This window comes from Podarcis raffonei, chromosome 12 (genome assembly GCF_027172205.1).
Source record: "Podarcis raffonei isolate rPodRaf1 chromosome 12, rPodRaf1.pri, whole genome shotgun sequence".
NCBI lineage: Eukaryota > Metazoa > Chordata > Lepidosauria > Squamata > Lacertidae > Podarcis > Podarcis raffonei.
In genome coordinates, this window is record NC_070613.1 from 46,159,996 (window position 1) to 46,177,194 (window position 17,199).

Here is a 17,199-nt window from a genome sequence, read left to right on the forward strand (position 1 = left end):
GTGCTCCATAGCAACAGGCGCCGGGGACGCCGAGGAGGGGGGGGATGTTGGAGAAAAGAGCTGACAGGTGTCAAGTTGGGGGGGGAGGGGGGCGGTGACGGTTCTCTCTTCTGGCTTTTTATTTTTATTTTTTTCAGGCAAAGATCCCCTGCCACTGGTGCCCCTTGGCCAAAATCTCGCCCTTTCCTGTTTTGTTGGGGTTGCAACTGTTTTCCCACTGGAGAGGGGGCTGCATCTGGGGGGTGGGCAGTGAGAGAAAGGGAAAGTGGTGTGGCTTTCCATCTGTTTGGTGCTGCTGTATCTTCTATTTCTTTCTCTTTCCTTTTCCCCCCCCTCGCTAGTGCTACATCATTTCCTCCCTTCATCGATGTTGCTGTGTTTGCGGGCAGGGGAAACAAAGCAGCTGCCTGGAATATAGGGATCTCTCTCCGCCCTTTACCTCTCAGTCCTCTAACCTCAGGGTTGCTGCTGTTGCTGCCACTAAGGTCTTTGTAACCATCAACCCAAGAGCGGTTTCGATGGAAACATGAAGGTAAATATATTGACAAAGTAACAATTGTGTTTCCAGCTTGGGTGGAAGATTGCAACTGTTTCTTGTTTCTTGTTTCCTGTTTTTTGGGGTGGGTTTTTTTTTTTTGCATTTTATTGATTAGCTGACAAGGGTGACTCTTGAGGTGTAGGTTTGTTTCAGAGGTTCTCTGCAAGGTCTGGATGAACTTGTTTCAGACTATGGGACCTTGGTTGTGCAGCAGGTTCACCTTAAAACATTTTCGTAAATTGTTGTGCTTTGCCTAAACCCAAATGTTGCAGCTCTAACGGCAGTGTTTTATATACCCCAGTAAATGATAAACTCTTGTGTACAATCCCAGATCAGTCCAGTTTACTGTTAATTGGTATTGCTTGCTTCTCCTAGTAATGAAGAGATTAAAGTTCAATTTTTTCTTTTCCAAGCTGATATTGAACATTTGAGGGCATATTGATTAAGATCAGGCTGTGATTGAACTTGTTGAAAAAAAGCTCAGACGAATTTTTAAAATATAGAAGTCTAGTTGATGCTTTTTAAACAACACTGATACAATAGTAATTGTGGGCTCTTAGCTCAAGCCCTTGAATTCTATTATCTCAAACCACTTTGGAGTGGTTAAAAAAAATCAAGCAACCAATATATATACATGCTATGAAATTAAGTATCTGAACTTAGCAGCTATCCTTTTTCTGGATCTTCTGAAGGAAAACAGTTAATAGAAATCTGAACCTGCATAATCAAGATGACCGATGTTAATTGGAAATAGTCATATGAGAATTATACTCTAAATTGGCAAGTGCTTTCTTCACACTGATCTTCTAGCGGATTTTGTGTTAATTGGTTCTATTATCACTAGGGCTTCAGAAATGCTAAATAGGCTGCATGGATCAGTTTTCACCCTTTTAAGGATACCAGAAAACACCCGAATGCTTCATTGTTCCTTTTAAAAATTATAATAGGTATCTGTATTTTACTCTTTGCGAAAAGCCAAACTGCAACTGGGGAAGGGGTGAATTTGGGTTGTGAAAGTGGTTTGAGGATAAGGGTCAAACTTGTCTTCCCCAGGCACCATTGCTCCAAACAAATTCACAGTCTCTGCAGCAGCATTTCATTTAAAAATAGCATTTGGAGACCTAATAATTGATACCATGTAGTTTGTTCCCAAGTTTGCAATCCTGTACTGTACACACTTTTTAGCAGTAAGCCTCACTGAATCCAGCAGGATTTTTTTTCTATGCATGCATATGATTGTACTCCACTTCTCCAGAAATACTTTTCTTCTACCCTTGTCATATCCATTTGATTTAAAATTACTTGGGTGATGTTAAATTATGCTGATAAGCATGGCTATTTACTCATCTTCCATTCAGCGTACTGATGCTATTGTTTCCTGCCAAGCTCATTTGTGTGAACAGAACTTGAAGTTCTGTGGCACTGATTTGGGTTGATTGTTGTTCCTGAAATAATCTTGGTATAAAACTGTTTCACAACAAATGCCATTTTGAGTTTAAATCAAGGGCCCTTTTCACTCCATATTTGAAATGGGCTTCTAGATAACATGGAAAGCTGTCTTAACTGCAGAAGTCAGCACACAATAAGTGTTTTGTCCAAATACTATGGAGTTGTGCCGTGTGTTTGAAGAGCCACATAATACGTCTTCACATTAGTTAACAGAGTCCAAGGCTACTATTGATCGGTTGGCAACCATTTGTCTATTGGGCATGTTCTTACATAACTGCTGCACTGAAGATAATCAGCGAAAGATACTAGGTGCAAAATACTTGTAGGCCTGTACCTGGTACTTCTTACTAGAAGTTTAAACTTCACACAGGTGTACTTGGACAGGTGTACTTGGTTGGGTTTCTTTTTTTTCCTCCAGTGAGAAATATGTCACTGAATATGAAGCTTTGCAATTAAACCTCCAGCTTGTCACTAGCCTACAAATATTTTTTTGCAGCCTTCCTGCATATCCTCACAACAATCTCTTGCAAGAAAAGAACCAATAGATGTAAAGGGAATGCTTTTTCTCAGTCATGAACAGAAAGGGTAGCGCAAACCAGTAACTTAGAATCATGGTATCATAGAATTGTAGAATTGAAAGGGTCATCTAGTCCAACCTCTTCCAATGCAGTAATCTCAACTGAAGCAGCCATGATAGGTGGATGGCCATCCAACCCCTGCTTAAAAACCTCCAGTGAAGGAGAGTCCCTAGCTCTATCAAAAATGTAGATCTATTTTTTCCAGGTTCTTAATATCGTTTAAATTTTAATGTAGTTTTGTAGCAAGGAACAGTAGGTGAGAACAGAATAGTGCATGTGTGATGATATTTTATAAGTGCTAAAGTCCTTAAAAAGAGCAGTTGCAACTGTAGCTTTCTTGCTTTAAACTGACAAATTAAACTGCCCTGCACACAATCCTAACCATATCTACTTGGAAGTAAACTCTTCTGAATTCAACAGGACTTACTCCTAGGTAAATGGGATAAGGATTGCTTACCCAGTTATCAAGTGTTGCAGGCTGCTTCAAATGCTCGATTCATAACTTATAATACAGTGGTACCTTGGGTTACATACGCTTCAGGTTACATACGCTTCAGGTTACAGGCTCCGCTAATCCAGAAATAGTACCTCGGGTTAAGAACTTTGCTTCAGGATGAGAACAGAAATCGTGCTCCAGCGGCACGGCAGCAGCAGGAGGCCCCATTAGCTAAAGTGGTGCTTCAGGTTAAGAACAGTTTCAGGTTAAGTACGGACCTCCGGAACGAATTAAGTACTTAACCTGAGGTACCACTGTATAAAGCTATATGGCATTACTTCATAATAGCGGAAATGTTACTGTTTTCTGTACCTACCCTCCTGAAAGACTGGGTCAAACTGAGCCAGTTGCCATGCATATTCTGTATTAAAAACAACAGCTCGTTTTTGAATACTGTACAGCTGTCTTAGGTTAGAAAAGCAAATCTAAATATTTTTGGTCAACATAAGTTTGTTTACAGATATTCAGTACTTTCAGTAGTAGAGCCTGTGAGAGTATCAAGACTGATGTGTTATATGCAGTTCAGTTTCTTAGTATTATTTTGCTTTGAAGTATCTATCTTGTTAAAATATAAATGGTTCAGATTGGGGCTGTTTCAATCCACCAGTGCAGCTCCATATATGGACTTTGACTTAAGCTTGTGTAGCTAATGCAAATGAGCCATGCATATCGCAATATTGATTTGGGCTCAGCTACAGTGTGTATCTCTTGTTATGGATGGAAATGTTCATCCCATCCAGAGCCATTTGATAGACATAATTGGAAAATTATAGCTGAGTTGAAGCAATGATTTCTTACATAAAATAGCAGTTCAGTTTTATACATGGTATTGTGATTTCTCAGATAACTAATATTATTAGATTCATTTGAAGTCGTCCTTGACTTCAAATGACTTGCAAAAAAACCCAGCTTCACAAGGAAGAAGTAACTCAAGAAGACAATATATTGAACCAGAAGTGGATTATTTTCAAGGTGATTCAGGTTATCAATTCAGAGTGGATCTGCAACTGTTGTACTTGTGTGAAATGGACTATGACAGATTAGTACAGGCTGACCTTCTCTATCCTGTAAATGTAGTAATTTCAGTTGTAGACAAATCAGTCATCTTTTAAACCTACCTGTTGATTGCAGAAACTTTTGAATTTTTGCCACTGATACTGAATTTGTTCTGCTGATCCACTTTTAATCAGATATTTATTATTATTCTTTTAAAAAATGTTTGGATCTGACAGTTCTGTCAGCTAAATAACATTGGAAATAGGGCCTTACCCAGGGCCTCCTAAAGAGCTTTTATTTGTTAAAGGTTGGATGACTATGAATTGAGGTTTTTAAAAAAATCATTTTAAAAAGTATTTGTTTGTTTGTTTTGTGTACAGCCCTATCCCCACAGGTCTTGGGGCAGTCCACAAGATAAAATCACAATATAAAAACAAAAAATACATAATAAAAACAAAAAAAAACCCCAATAATCTCCCTCTTCCCAAATGACGGATGCATACATTGTTTACCATTGACCCACTATTTGGAAGAATACATTATTATTCTTGCAAACATTTACGGCCACTACTTTTCAGCATGCAGTAATCCCTCATTTTATTAGGGGGTTTGGTTACAAGGGTTCCGTATATACATGAAGATTGCATATAGTCAAACCTTTGGAGCTGCCTGCAGCTAGCAGGTTTGTGGGGGGAGAGCATTCACAGCACGTCCAGACCAGGCGGACCAAGTGAGCCTTGCCCTCTCCTTGAATGCTTTTGACTGGCTGGAATCTGTTCTTGAACTGTGATGTCTCTTGCTTGTTTTGATGGCGAGAGGCATTGTTTAGAAACTTCAGATTTCTGCATGGCTTGAATGTGGCCTACTCTTGAAAGGCAAGAGTCCACTTTTGCCTCTGACCCCCCACCCCCACTGATACGTGGCCCTAGAAGATACACCTTCCTTGCCCTACATCATTGCAGCACTGAGGGATGAATCTGACTGTTTTCTTCCTTGAATGTGACATGGAAAATGTGGGAAATGCTCAGTAGATACCGTGCTTAGAGAAGCAAATACAGGACCCAAACTAGGGCCCGTGTGTAACAAATATATTTGCAAGAAGGATGTTCTGAAATAGGTGCAAAAATTCTGCAAGCTAAAAGTCTTAAGTGTGCCGTGGGCAATAGCCTTCATGGAGGTGAGGCCTTTGCTAAGTTGGGTTAGCTCCTTGTCTTACCCTTCTTCCTCCAGGAGTACAGAATGGCAGTGCTGCCACAACTAGGTAAAAATTACCGTATTTTTTGCTCTATAAGACACACCAGACCATAAGATGCATCTAGTTTTTGGAGGAGGAAAACAAGAAAAAAAATATTCTGAATCTCAGAAGCCATAGCAAGAGGGATTGCTGCACAGCGAAAGCAGCGATCCCTCTTGCTGTTCTGGCTTCTGGGATAGCTGCACAGCCTGCATTTGCTCCATAAGACGCACACTCATTTCCCCTTACTTTTTAGGAGGGAAAAAGTGAGTCTTATAGAGCAAAAAATACGGTATGTTACCTGCCATGCTGGCCTCTCTCACTCTGCCTCTGGGTGTTGCTGCCCTTCATATTGTGATCAGGTCCAGCCCTAGAGTGAAACTAAGATGACTGTATGGTGTGGGTGAAAGGGACATGACTAAAGCTTTCTGCAGTTAGGCAAGGTGTGGAGAAAATGGATAGATATGTTTTTCTACCTTTGCCGTGATGCTAGAAAGCTTCACTCGTTGAGATTTGGCAGTAGATTCCAGGAAGTGCTTCTTCACACAACTCGTAATTAATTTACAGAAACCACTACATACCACAAAATGCTGCAATGAGAGACACTGACTAGGATGGCTTGCTTATTTGTTTATTATCAGTATTTATATGCTGCAAATAGCAAGGTGCTTTGAGCAACTTAGATTAAAAATAAGCATATATATAGAACTATAAACCAAGGTTGTATCCAAGTCCACAGTTGCACTTCACTTGTTTCTCCTCCTACCTGCAGCCCTTCTCCCATACACTCTCAGAATCTAATCTGGAGCAGATTTTTTAGAGGTGGATGGGATGGGATGGGATGGGGTGGAGGTGCTGATAGCGGGAAGAAAGGAAGGAAGGAAGGTGAGTTTTCATTGCATGAGGTTCAGTGTTGCATTCTGCCTCATGAAAAAACAAGAAATAAAATATATTATAAACCTGAGCAGCAGAGAAAAAAATCAATACAGCAATTTCCATAGCAGTAGCAATGTCAGCTTCTTGCAGCAAAAACATTTTTGTGGCCTGTGAAGACTGACAAATTAGTTATGTGTGTTTGTGGGCTACAGTTTGCTTCAACAAATGCATGAAATGTTGCAGGTACATATATGTACGTGGTGGCAGAGTGCAGGGGGTGGGAAGACTGCAGACATTGAAGTCAGAAATAAATGAAATTCAGAAAAAGTTAAGAGGGTGATAACTATTCACAAACCACGTTGTGTTGCTGTCACAGACATCCTGACGTTGATAAGCCGATTATACACAAGTGATAGCACTGAATCTCTTGGTGAATTCTAATTCAGCGGTTTCACATTGTGGTTCCTCTTTCAAGTTCCTCTGTTCCATTATGGCCATGCTAAGGTCAGTTACAGGGTGCCCTGTGAGATTGACATGTTCCCTGGCTGCTGTTTTCAATTTAGAAAGGCTCTTAAACACTATTTTAAAAACCCCCAAACAGATATTAAATTCAGAAATCCCCCCTAAACACTCATAATTTTTTAAAAGAAAGGTTTAAAATGGGATCAAATAAGACTGAATCGTACTGAATTATCCAGGCTGAGAGCTGCAGGGTGTTTCTGATTATCATTTGCTAGAAGGCAATCACAGGGAAGGGCTCTTAACTTCATGTCTTCCTCGTGAGCTTCTAGGAAACATCTGGCTGGCGTCCGTTGATTCTGGTATAGATGGACATTTGGATTAATCCAGCAGGGCTCTAACATTCTTAACAAATCATGTATTTTAAAGAAGTGCATAAAAAGGAGATTTCACTGGTACTAAATCCCTATCACAAACCTGTAGTAATGGAAATGGCCTCTGTGAAACAGAGATACAGTAGCCTTCACAATAGGTGAAATGTGGGAAGTGAAATGAAGTGTAATGAGAGCTGTTAGACCGCAGAGATTGAGAGACTGAGGAATGTATTGGGAAGCATCCCTGGTTTGAATCTAGCTTCCCCCACGAACTCACAAGATGGCCTTTGACTAAGGGCTGTCTTTCCAGCTCACTGCTGTCTGCAAAGTACTGCCCTATGTCATAGGCAGTGCTGTAATAAGATGATGGATGTTAAACACTTTGAACATTCAAAAGTGCTATATACATGCTTATTAGTACTAGCAGAAATTTGGGCACATCTTTAAATATACTTAAGTTGCGTATTATACATTGGACCTGGGAGAACCTTGCATATCTGAGATCTGTAACTCACCCAATAGTCTTTTTCATTTTTCAGTGACACACTTGCACATAACTGTCAAACTTGCGTTTTAAGCCTGGGGGCATTTTAAGAGCTTTATAGTTTGTATGTAGATGGGTTAGAAAGCATTCCTTGCCCCTGATGTGTATGTGCGGTTTCCTGCACAGAGTTTGTGTCATCAGGCAGCGGATCTGAAGAGCGATTCCTCAGTAGGGAATTCTGTTACAAGAGGGATTAGTATTCCAATTCTACCACTGTTGGCACCAGCCATAGCCTAGACAACCTATTATGTGGCATCAGGAGCAGGTGGTGAAAGTAATGTGCCCTCTGAGCTCACCTTAATGCACTTCTAGGGTTGTGGTTTGTTCATACTTATTTTATGGTTCATCTTCTGGTCAGTGTATTCATGGGCCTCTTTTGGGAAATGTCGGTGCTGCGTAGCAAAAGCATCCCTATGGTATATTTCTTCATAGGAATGGAAAATTGGTTAACGTACTAATGAGGCAGTTGATCCAGAAAGTGGAAAACCTCATTTACTCCAGTTACTGTAGACCTGACTATAGGGGCTAAAATTAGTTTAAAATATTACTGTATTGTTTTTACTGAAACATGCTTGTTGATTTTTATTTTTAAAAAGACTCACATTCTCTAAACATAAGAGGCACTTTTTCTCAACTGCCATTATTATTTACCCACTTCTCACGCTTGCAGCAGGCAAACATTTTAATGCAGTTCGTGCTTATGCAGCACATCCTTCATTAGTATGAGCTGCTGTTGTTTACAGGTTTGTGAGCCTTCAATGTGCTCTGCTTTCCTGAGCTGTCTGTTATTTAGCAAATGTCTGTAGGGTAATTGGGCATGTAAAAAAACCACCAACACTATAGGGTCTGGGTAGCTTTTGTTTTTTAGTCACATTCCCAGTGTGTACTGGTGCATTTCTTAGTACCACGTTCCTCTCTGCTGTTAAGTGATGCCATTTCTGTATGTAGTGCAAATAGAATACACTTTTGCAGTAAGAATTTGTGCTGTGTCAAATCACCTTGCAACACCCTGAAGTTACTATTGTTTCAATGTTTTGTTTTATGTATATGGATATTTTATTTCCTATTGTGTTGCTTTATTTCATATGTGAGCCTGTAAGAGATCTTGGGGTTGTGTTGTGGGGGTGGAGAAGAGAGTACAATGCACAGGAGTGTCCAGTGAGCTGTCATGAATGCTTCTCCTTGTCTAGTCATTAAGATAATGAGCAAAAGGATTATGTATACATATAATCATTATGATCCTTTAATTAGGACAGTCACTACTTTCTAACGATGTAGGAATGTAAGGAACCTAGAATGTAAGTTTAATTTGTTATACAGCTTGCCCTAAATATTCTCATTTTGAACATACATTCTGAAAAGTTACACAAGAGCTAAGGGTTATTTAATTTTGATAAAGCGCTGAAACTGTTATTACTTAAATGGACATATGCATGCAAGTGGCACTAGTTTTATTTTTACTTTGTAAGTTATTGGCATGAGAAGGAATGCACAATCTGGTGACATGTATAGCTTCTTGTTTTTTAGGTTGCACGTTTTCAACAACTGCCTAATGATGAAACTGAAATAATGATTCCTGTTCTGACTTCCAAAAAAGCAAGTGAATTACCAGTCAATGAGGTTGCAAGCATTCTTCAGGTAAGTAAATACTATTAATGTTTAAATAAGAGTATAATTTTTTTTAAAAATTCAGTATTTAAGTTGAAATGTCTATCCAGTTGAATAGTGAAGAGATATTACTAATATACTGACCGGTGCCCCAAATTAGTCATACTCAAAGTAGACCTGTTTGCCTACACTGAATACGATTTAGTTGGATATTGACTACTGCTTTTTGACTTGCACACAGTGCTTTGACATGCTGGAGTGACACTGAACAATTGCATGTTAGTTTTATTGATTAACAGTGATCTACATTGCTTTTAAATTAAGCATCTGATTATATGAAAATGCTATAAGCATGCTCAGTTGGTGGTTCTGTGGAAAATGTTTTAGGACGACTTTTTCTATGTAGACTTGCTCAACATTAGTTTTAAGTGGACTAAATAGCAAAATATTTAGTTAATTATTTTTCTTGCTGATCTAAAAACTAGGATTATTAAGTTTCTGAAGTATTACCAAACAGGTTTTGGCCTATAAAGACTTAAATGGCTCAGGACTGCAATTCCTCAAGGACTGCCTCTCCCCATATGAACCAACCAGGACCTTGCAATCATCATCTAAGGCCCTTCTTCATGTGCCTCCTACACAAGAGGTCTGGAGGGTGGCAATGTGAGGGTAGCCTTTTCTGCAGTGGCTCCCCATTTGTGGAATGCACTTGGCAAGGAGGCTTGCTAGCAACTGCATTACATATATTTAGGCACCAGGGGAAAACATTTCTCTCCAACCAGGCCTTTGGCTGTTTAACATTCTTTGGCATTTTAAATGTTTTTCTTGGAGTGGGGTTATTGGTTTGTTCGTGTTCTATTATGCATTTTGTGTTCTCATTTTGTATTTTTGTGTTGTGAACCAATCAACGTAATCTAGAACTTTGAAAGAAACTTATTATTGTCTTTTGCCAAGGTGCATATTTAAATGTATGGCTTTCAAAACTTTCTAACATAATATTGCTGCTTGGAAGCATGAATGATTTAAATAAGGGTACTGTATTCAAATGACCAGATAGTATTTTCTGTACATCACAGCTGTCAGTCTGCTGTCTTGGCAGATTATATCAATGTATCTGTGGTAGAATTTTAATATCAGACAGATTCTCAGGACGTGTCCACTTACATTTTGGTATTCTCAAATGTGCATCATATATTGGAGCAGCTAGAGGAAATGCTGACCTGTTACTCAGTATTGAAGGAAAGCCATTTATCTGTTTCAAAATCCCTCTTTGCAACCTCCAGAATATCCTTGTAATGTAATGTTTTTAAAAACTTAAGAAGACTTAACATGGATATTAGAACTGTAGACAGCAGAACAGTAAAAGGAAAGGAAAAAACCCCAGTAAAATGCAGCAGTAAAGTAAAACCAGATTTAAGCAAGATTTTAGAAATCCTGGAAGCTGGGGGGAAGGGGGGGGAGAGTTCTTCACCTAGAACTGAAAGGACATGAGAACTGCTACTAGATGAGCATATTTGGAGATGGCATTCCAAAAGTGGGACACCACAACTGGGAAGATTATTTCCAGTAGCCTCTTGCCTAACCTCCAGAGTGGACATATCTGGATTAGGGACCTCCAAAGGTGACCTTAACATATGAGCAGGTTTATATGAGGGATGATGATCCTTCAAGTCTGTATCTGGGTCTAGGAACTTACTAATAGGAGGAAGTTTTCGATTTTTTTATCTCTACCTAGGGGAGGAAAAACCCTCAACACTTCAGGAATGCAGCAGTCATTTGCCCTTGTGATAGAACTCCTGCTTAGTCATTCAAATTCTTAAATATTACAGCTATGAAATTAGATTCGGTAAACAACCTTTTAACCAGGAATGTGAGATAAGAATAGGAGACTTGACTGCTATAATATTTCAGCTTTTGATTGCAATGGAATGAAATCTTGGCTTTGCTTGAGAAATAAAATGATTAAAATGCATATAAGTATACATATTCTCATAGGCTGACCTTCAGAATGGCTTGAAAAACTGCGAGGTTTGTCATAGACGGGCCTTCCATGGATGGAATGAGTTTGATATTGGTGAAGATGAACCACTATGGAAAAAATACATTTCTCAGGTGAGCCTTTCTTCTTCCTTTCTGAGGGCTTTAAAAAAAGATTTTTGAGATTTAGATTTTAGATCTATCAGTTCAAAAGATGTTGATAGAGCCTTTAGTCATTGTGGTATTATCCTGCCGGTCCTACTTCAAGAGCGGTAGTGTGATTTCTTACCCTTGAGCAGTAGAAGGAGGAATTAGACACACTTGTAGGTAGGGGAAATGCTGCTCACCCTCTCCAGATCTGTAAGAGGACAGTCATTGCTATCAAATATAGAGGTGCACACAATCAGTAAAGAGACAACTTCACTAGCTATTTTCAGCTCTTGTGCAAAGTGTCAGCTTGGTAGGGGAGTGTCATAAGCGATTTCTTCAGCCTTGTGATGAGTTTCAGCTCCCGAGTGAGGTGTCTCTTTGCAAGCTAGGCAAAGACAAGTGAGGATACCCTGTATGCTTAGGGTAGCAGGGATGCGGTAGGGACTTGCCACTCATTTGATGCCACTAGCATTGTCCTGTAGGTATTCATGCCACTTGTACAACTGCTTTCCAGGCAGGGCTTTCAATAGCAGTAGCCTTGGTAGTTGTGAAAAGGGACTTAATTTCCCCGGAAATAATACATTATGTTTCACTGTTGGAAAAGTGTAATATTCCTTGATTTAAGGGGCCTAGGGGAAGAAGAGGAATGAATGTCACTCAGTCAGGGTTGGCCCACCCATGAGGCAAGGCGAGGAGGCTGCCTCAGATGGCAGGATACACAGGGGCAGCAGATCCGGCCTCCCAAGGAATGCATCACTCGCTGCTGCTGCTGCTGTGCAGTGGGTGATGCACAGCAGCAGCTGCACCCCACTCTTTGGAGGGTACATCTACCATCTCCTCAGCAGCCCCGCTTCCAATGCAGCCTCTACAGCGGCCTCTTGGTGAATAGGAAGTTGTGCTGCTCTCCTCTCACCCTTGTTACCAATGTAGATGTTAACCCACCCCCTTTCCCCCAGTTAGGGGGTGGAGGCTCCAATCTGTAGTTTGCTGAGGGTACCAAAATGTCTTGGGCTAGCCTTGCATTCAGCCTAAGCACAACTACTGGGCTTATACAAGCAAGAAGTCAAAATGTGTCAAACTGTGATTCATATTTTGAAAAATCTGAAGCTTACACACACACACTTTTCTATGAAACCAATTCCCCAGTTTTTAAAGCTTCTTCAGATTATTAATTATTTTTACCCCATTAGTTTGAACTTTAGTCAGAAGAGCTTATTGGGAATGAAATTGGCAGATATGTTCTCCATTTGAATATTTTCTGTGAGATTTTGGGATTTTTAAAAATATTGAAATACAATTAATGGGCATGTCCTAACTGACAGTTGTTTGTGCCATCTGCTATGGACAATCACACAAGGCACATATGCAGTGCACATCGCACTGAATGCTTTTTTTACTTGCCACTTCCTCCCCACCCACCGGCCTTTCAAAAGATTATGAAGGTCTGGATGGGAAGTCTCATGCTGTTCCTGTTCTTGCCATTTTCCTGTTCAATCTTTGTTTAAATGAATGCTTACACTAGGAGGAGGATTCCAACTCTAAATTTATAAATCGAAACTCTGATTTTATTAAATTTGTTGAATGTAGTATTTTTTCTTTAGATAGTGGTTTAACTGTTTTGAGTTGTTAACATTTTTAAAAGCCTCTCATTTTTGTAGTAATAAATGAAGTCTTTTAAAACCTGGGCATCTTTCAACCTATATAAAAGTTTGTACCTGCACCTCTTATGGACCTCCTCTCTTTTAGGACATTAGGGCCTAATACCCCATGACTGTACCTTGGTACAGAATACACTGAATTTACCAGTTTGCCAAAAGGAGCTTTCTTATCAGTTATTTCAACACACTTCTGAAAAAAATGTTTTCTTTTTCTTTGCAGTTTAAAAATCCCCTTATTATGCTTCTCCTGGCTTCTGCAGTCTTCAGTGTTTTAATGCATCAGTTTGATGATGCTGTCAGTATCACTGTGGTAAGTAAAATCCTAAGATTCCCCCCCCCCTTTATTATTATATGCTGGATATTTATTCAGTCTTGGGCTTCCAGTCAGTTACCCGGTGAAGAGTAGAAACCAGCCAAGTGTCTTCGATGCTTTGTAGTAATACTTAATAATCTATTTTCCTTGTCAATTCCGTATTTGTTTCGTATGAATGGGCGCCTGTGAGGCATTTGCCACACTAAGCCCTTTTGCCTTTCCCACACAATGACCCCAAACTTTTGACTATTCCTCACAGTGTACTTCTCTTTTGACAAACGCTAGTCTGTGTTGTTGGATTGAAAAATCCACCTGCTCATCCCTCTCCATACTTAGAGACCAGATGGAAATTTGTTCAGTGCTATATATTTGGTTACTTTGAGAAATATGTTTTATCTCCCTGTTGTGTACCAGCTGGCATACATGATGTAGACTTCTTCCTCCTTCTTAAGCTAAAAAAAGAATGTAGTAAAAATGGGTATTGTAGCTACTAATTGACCAGCTGCTACAATTTAGAGTGGGGTGGATCACCTTGGTTGGGACACCAGTTGGTGGGGTTATATGTCATGGTGCTGTCCTGAATTTGGAATACACTCCTCAACAAGATAAACTGGTGCCAATATTGCAATATTTTCGGTGCTGTGTTAAGATCTTCCTATTCACCATTCATTCAAGGTAGCATTTTAATGGGAGCTGTGTTTTTCTTGCTGTTTTTCAGTTTTGTGTGTTTAAAGGTAAAGGTAAAGGGACCCCTGACCATTAGGTCCAGTCATGGCCGACTCTGGGGTTGCGGCGCTCATCTCGCTTTATTGGCTGAGGGAGCTGGCGTACAGCTTCTGGGTCATGTGGCCAGCATGACTAAGCCACTTCTGGTGAACCAGAGCAGTGCACAGAAACGCCGAATATATAAATTGAACACACGTACGTGCACGTAGTGCTTGATACACTGTTTGTGTGTTTAGTCTGCCTTTTATTTTGTTTGTTAGTTTTTGGAATTTACTACCACAAAAGGGACCTGGGTGGCGCTGTGGGTTAAACCCCAGAGCCTAGGGCTTGCCAATCAGAAGGTCGGTGGTTCGAATCCCTGTGATGGGGTGAGCTCCCGTTGCTCAGTCCCTTCTCCTGCCAACCTAGTGGTTTGAAAGCACATCAAAGTGCAGTTAGATAAATAGGTACCGCTCCAGCGGGAAGGTCAATGGCATTTCCGTGCGCTGCTCTGGTTTGCCAGAAGTGACTTAGTCATGCTGGCCACATGACCCGGAAGCTGTACGCCGGCTCCCTCGGCCAATAAAGTGAGATGAGCGTCCCTTTACTTTTACCACAAAATCAGTAGTGATGGGGCATCAGCATGGATGGCTTTAAAAGATTAGGCATATTCATGGAGGATAAGGATGTCTTAACTCCAGTAGCAGTATGCCTCTGAACACCAAGAACTTGAGATCCAGAGTAGGGAGAATGCTGTTGCTCTCATGTCCTGCTTGTGGACTTCCTATGGCCATCTGGTTGGCCACAGGTACTAGATACGTTTTTAGTCTGAACCAGTAGATCTCATCTTGTGGTTGGGGTTTTTACCCTTCTGTTGTATTTATAAATTTCGTGAATAGTTCTGGTCATACTTCTGTACATCACCCTGAAATCTCCTTAATAAATATTTTAAATAAAAAAATAAGGGGAATTCTTCATGGTGCCCAAGTGGTAACTTTATGTTTTCCCATCCCAGCAATATTTGCATTGTTTTTAATGGGCTGCATGCCAAGCAACAGGCTGAAAACAATGCCTATGTTATTTATTGTTCTCTCCTTTCTTCTAGAAACATAGTTGATTGTTCTGTATAAGGCCAAAGCAATTTAAGGCACCTTTTAATTACATGGTTTCCTATTAAACAGGAAGACCTGTAACGGCAGTTTTCATATAGTTTAAATCAAGGCTAGAATACATGGCTGAAACATAATTTGCCTGGTCAGGATGATGATTCAGCTCACATCCTAGAATTACTGGCACTGGGAGATGCCCATGGAGTATAGCTTCATAAGAATGGATAAATGTTACAAAGCAGAAAGAAATGCAGACTAGAAGGCTTTGAATGTCAAGATGAACTGATTTTCACTTGCTTTTTTGTGCTAAAAGTCTGAAGTGACATTTGTAACTACTCTTTATACTGTCTGGTTCTAATCCTGGATTATTAAAATACCTTTACAGCGCTAATCTTTTTAAACCTAAAAGTTAAGCATGGATTGCCTAGCCGAAAACGCAGTCCGTACCATTGATCCTTTCAGTAGAGAGGCTCAGTTCCTAAATGTTAAGTACGTATTCTTCAGAGCGCTGCAGAAACATTGGCAGTACAAAGGGGGGGGGTGTATATGACTATAGAGTTTCTTTGAGTAGTTTTTGCTGCTGCCTAAATGGAACTGTTGGAAACCATGCTTAGATGTTTAAAGCAGCCTGTTGCTGCCTTGCTCATGGAGTTGGCAGTGGGGGACGGGCAAATAACCAGGCTTTTGATTCTTAGAATAATACGCAAAATCATTAAGGCTTAATTGACTTGACTTCGTGAGCTGACAATAAATAAAATAACATCTAGACTCTTGGAAGCAGAGAGAGTATTAACCTGCCAAAAAGTCATTTATGTAGTTGAATGTAGGAAAATAAAAACTGAACAAAAAGATGCATGGTGTGTGACAACGCACTCTGAAAGATTCCAATACTGATTTATTAGACATTCAATAATTTCATGACATTGTCATACACAGTGGTTTGCTTGACTTAGAAGTCTGGCATGGAAATGGTGGAGCAGGGTGGGGCTCTTCCTACTTCCCAGGTTTGTTTGTTTTTATCTCCCAGAACCTTAGTAAGAAAAAAGAAATGACTGAAAGCTATTGCCTGTGTTTGTTGTTCCTCAGTTTAGTCTTAAATAGCATATTGTACCTGATTCAGGTAGCATGTAATCTGCATGTTTGATTTAAATGTTGACAAGGCAGTTTGTTTTAGTAAACATTTTTCTTCATCCATACAGGCAATACTTATTGTTGTTACGGTTGCCTTTGTTCAGGTAAGAGGTTTTTCATTCACTTTACCCAAGAGCCATTTTTGTAGAAAAGCTGTATTTATTACACTTAAAGCAATTTAAAAGCATTTAGGCTAGGTTTTTTTCCTCAGACACGGGTGGGAAACCTCCTGCCTATGTTGTAATTAGGCCCAGCTTGGGTCCACTTTGGCCTGGAAGGTATTGCCCACAAACCACATCCATCTGACGTCCTATGTGGGCTCCCAGTTGTTCCTTTGAAAGCTGGGCTCTTTGTCAGCCCAGCTGGGATTGCTGAAAACTTCCTAGTGCAGCTGAGGGAACCGGAGGAAGCAGCCCAGATTAAAAGTGCTTCTTCCAAAAGGAACCTTTTCTTCCCTCTACTGAGGAAAAACGCAGTTTAGAGGAAGCACCTCCACAGAGCGAAAAAATGCTCTATTTTAAAATTAGGATTTTGGCTCATTGAGAGGAGGGCAGTTCAACCTACCTGTCAGTTTGACTCTTGCTGCAAACTAGCTCTCAACTTTCAAGCCTCCGATGGGAAACACAAAAATATCACATCAGTAGTTAGGATTCAACAAGTTAGGTTCCCCCCACCCCTTTTTAATATCAATATGAGTATTATACAGGTAGTATGTATTTATATAGAATGTAAACATTCCATTGAGATGCGAGTGGCGCTGTGGGTTAAATCACAGAGCCTAGGACTTGCTGATCAGAAGGTTGGCAGTTCGAATCCCCGCGACAAGGTGAGCTCCCGGTTCTCAGTCCCTGCTCCTGCCAACCTAGCAGTTCAAAAGCACGTCAAAGTGCAAGTAGATAAATAGGTACCACTCCAGCAGGAAGGTAAACGGCGTTTCCGTGCGCTGCTCTGGTTCGCCAGAAGCGGCTTAATCATGCTGGCCATATGACCCGGAAGCTGTACGC

At 40.3% G+C, this 17,199-nt stretch overlaps 1 protein-coding gene across 4 annotated transcripts in view; it reads left to right on the forward strand.

The window, feature by feature from the left end:
- The window catches only part of ATP2C1 (ATPase secretory pathway Ca2+ transporting 1), a 65,509-nt gene that overhangs the window by 21,263 nt on the left and 27,047 nt on the right, over positions 1 to 17,199 (forward strand). For 3 of the 4 annotated variants that reach the window (XR_008333028.1, XM_053410636.1, XM_053410638.1), the window contains exons 2-5: positions 9,072 to 9,182; positions 11,148 to 11,264; positions 13,158 to 13,247; positions 16,264 to 16,299. Coding sequence is in view for 3 of the 4 variants with exons in the window: in XM_053410636.1 (XP_053266611.1) it covers positions 9,072 to 9,182; positions 11,148 to 11,264; positions 13,158 to 13,247; positions 16,264 to 16,299 (354 nt within the window). In the remaining variant the exon portion in view is untranslated. Of the gene's footprint in view, positions 1 to 341; positions 533 to 9,071; positions 9,183 to 11,147; positions 11,265 to 13,157; positions 13,248 to 16,263; positions 16,300 to 17,199 lie in introns of all 4 variants that reach the window. The other variant, XM_053410637.1, reaches the window with a different exon arrangement.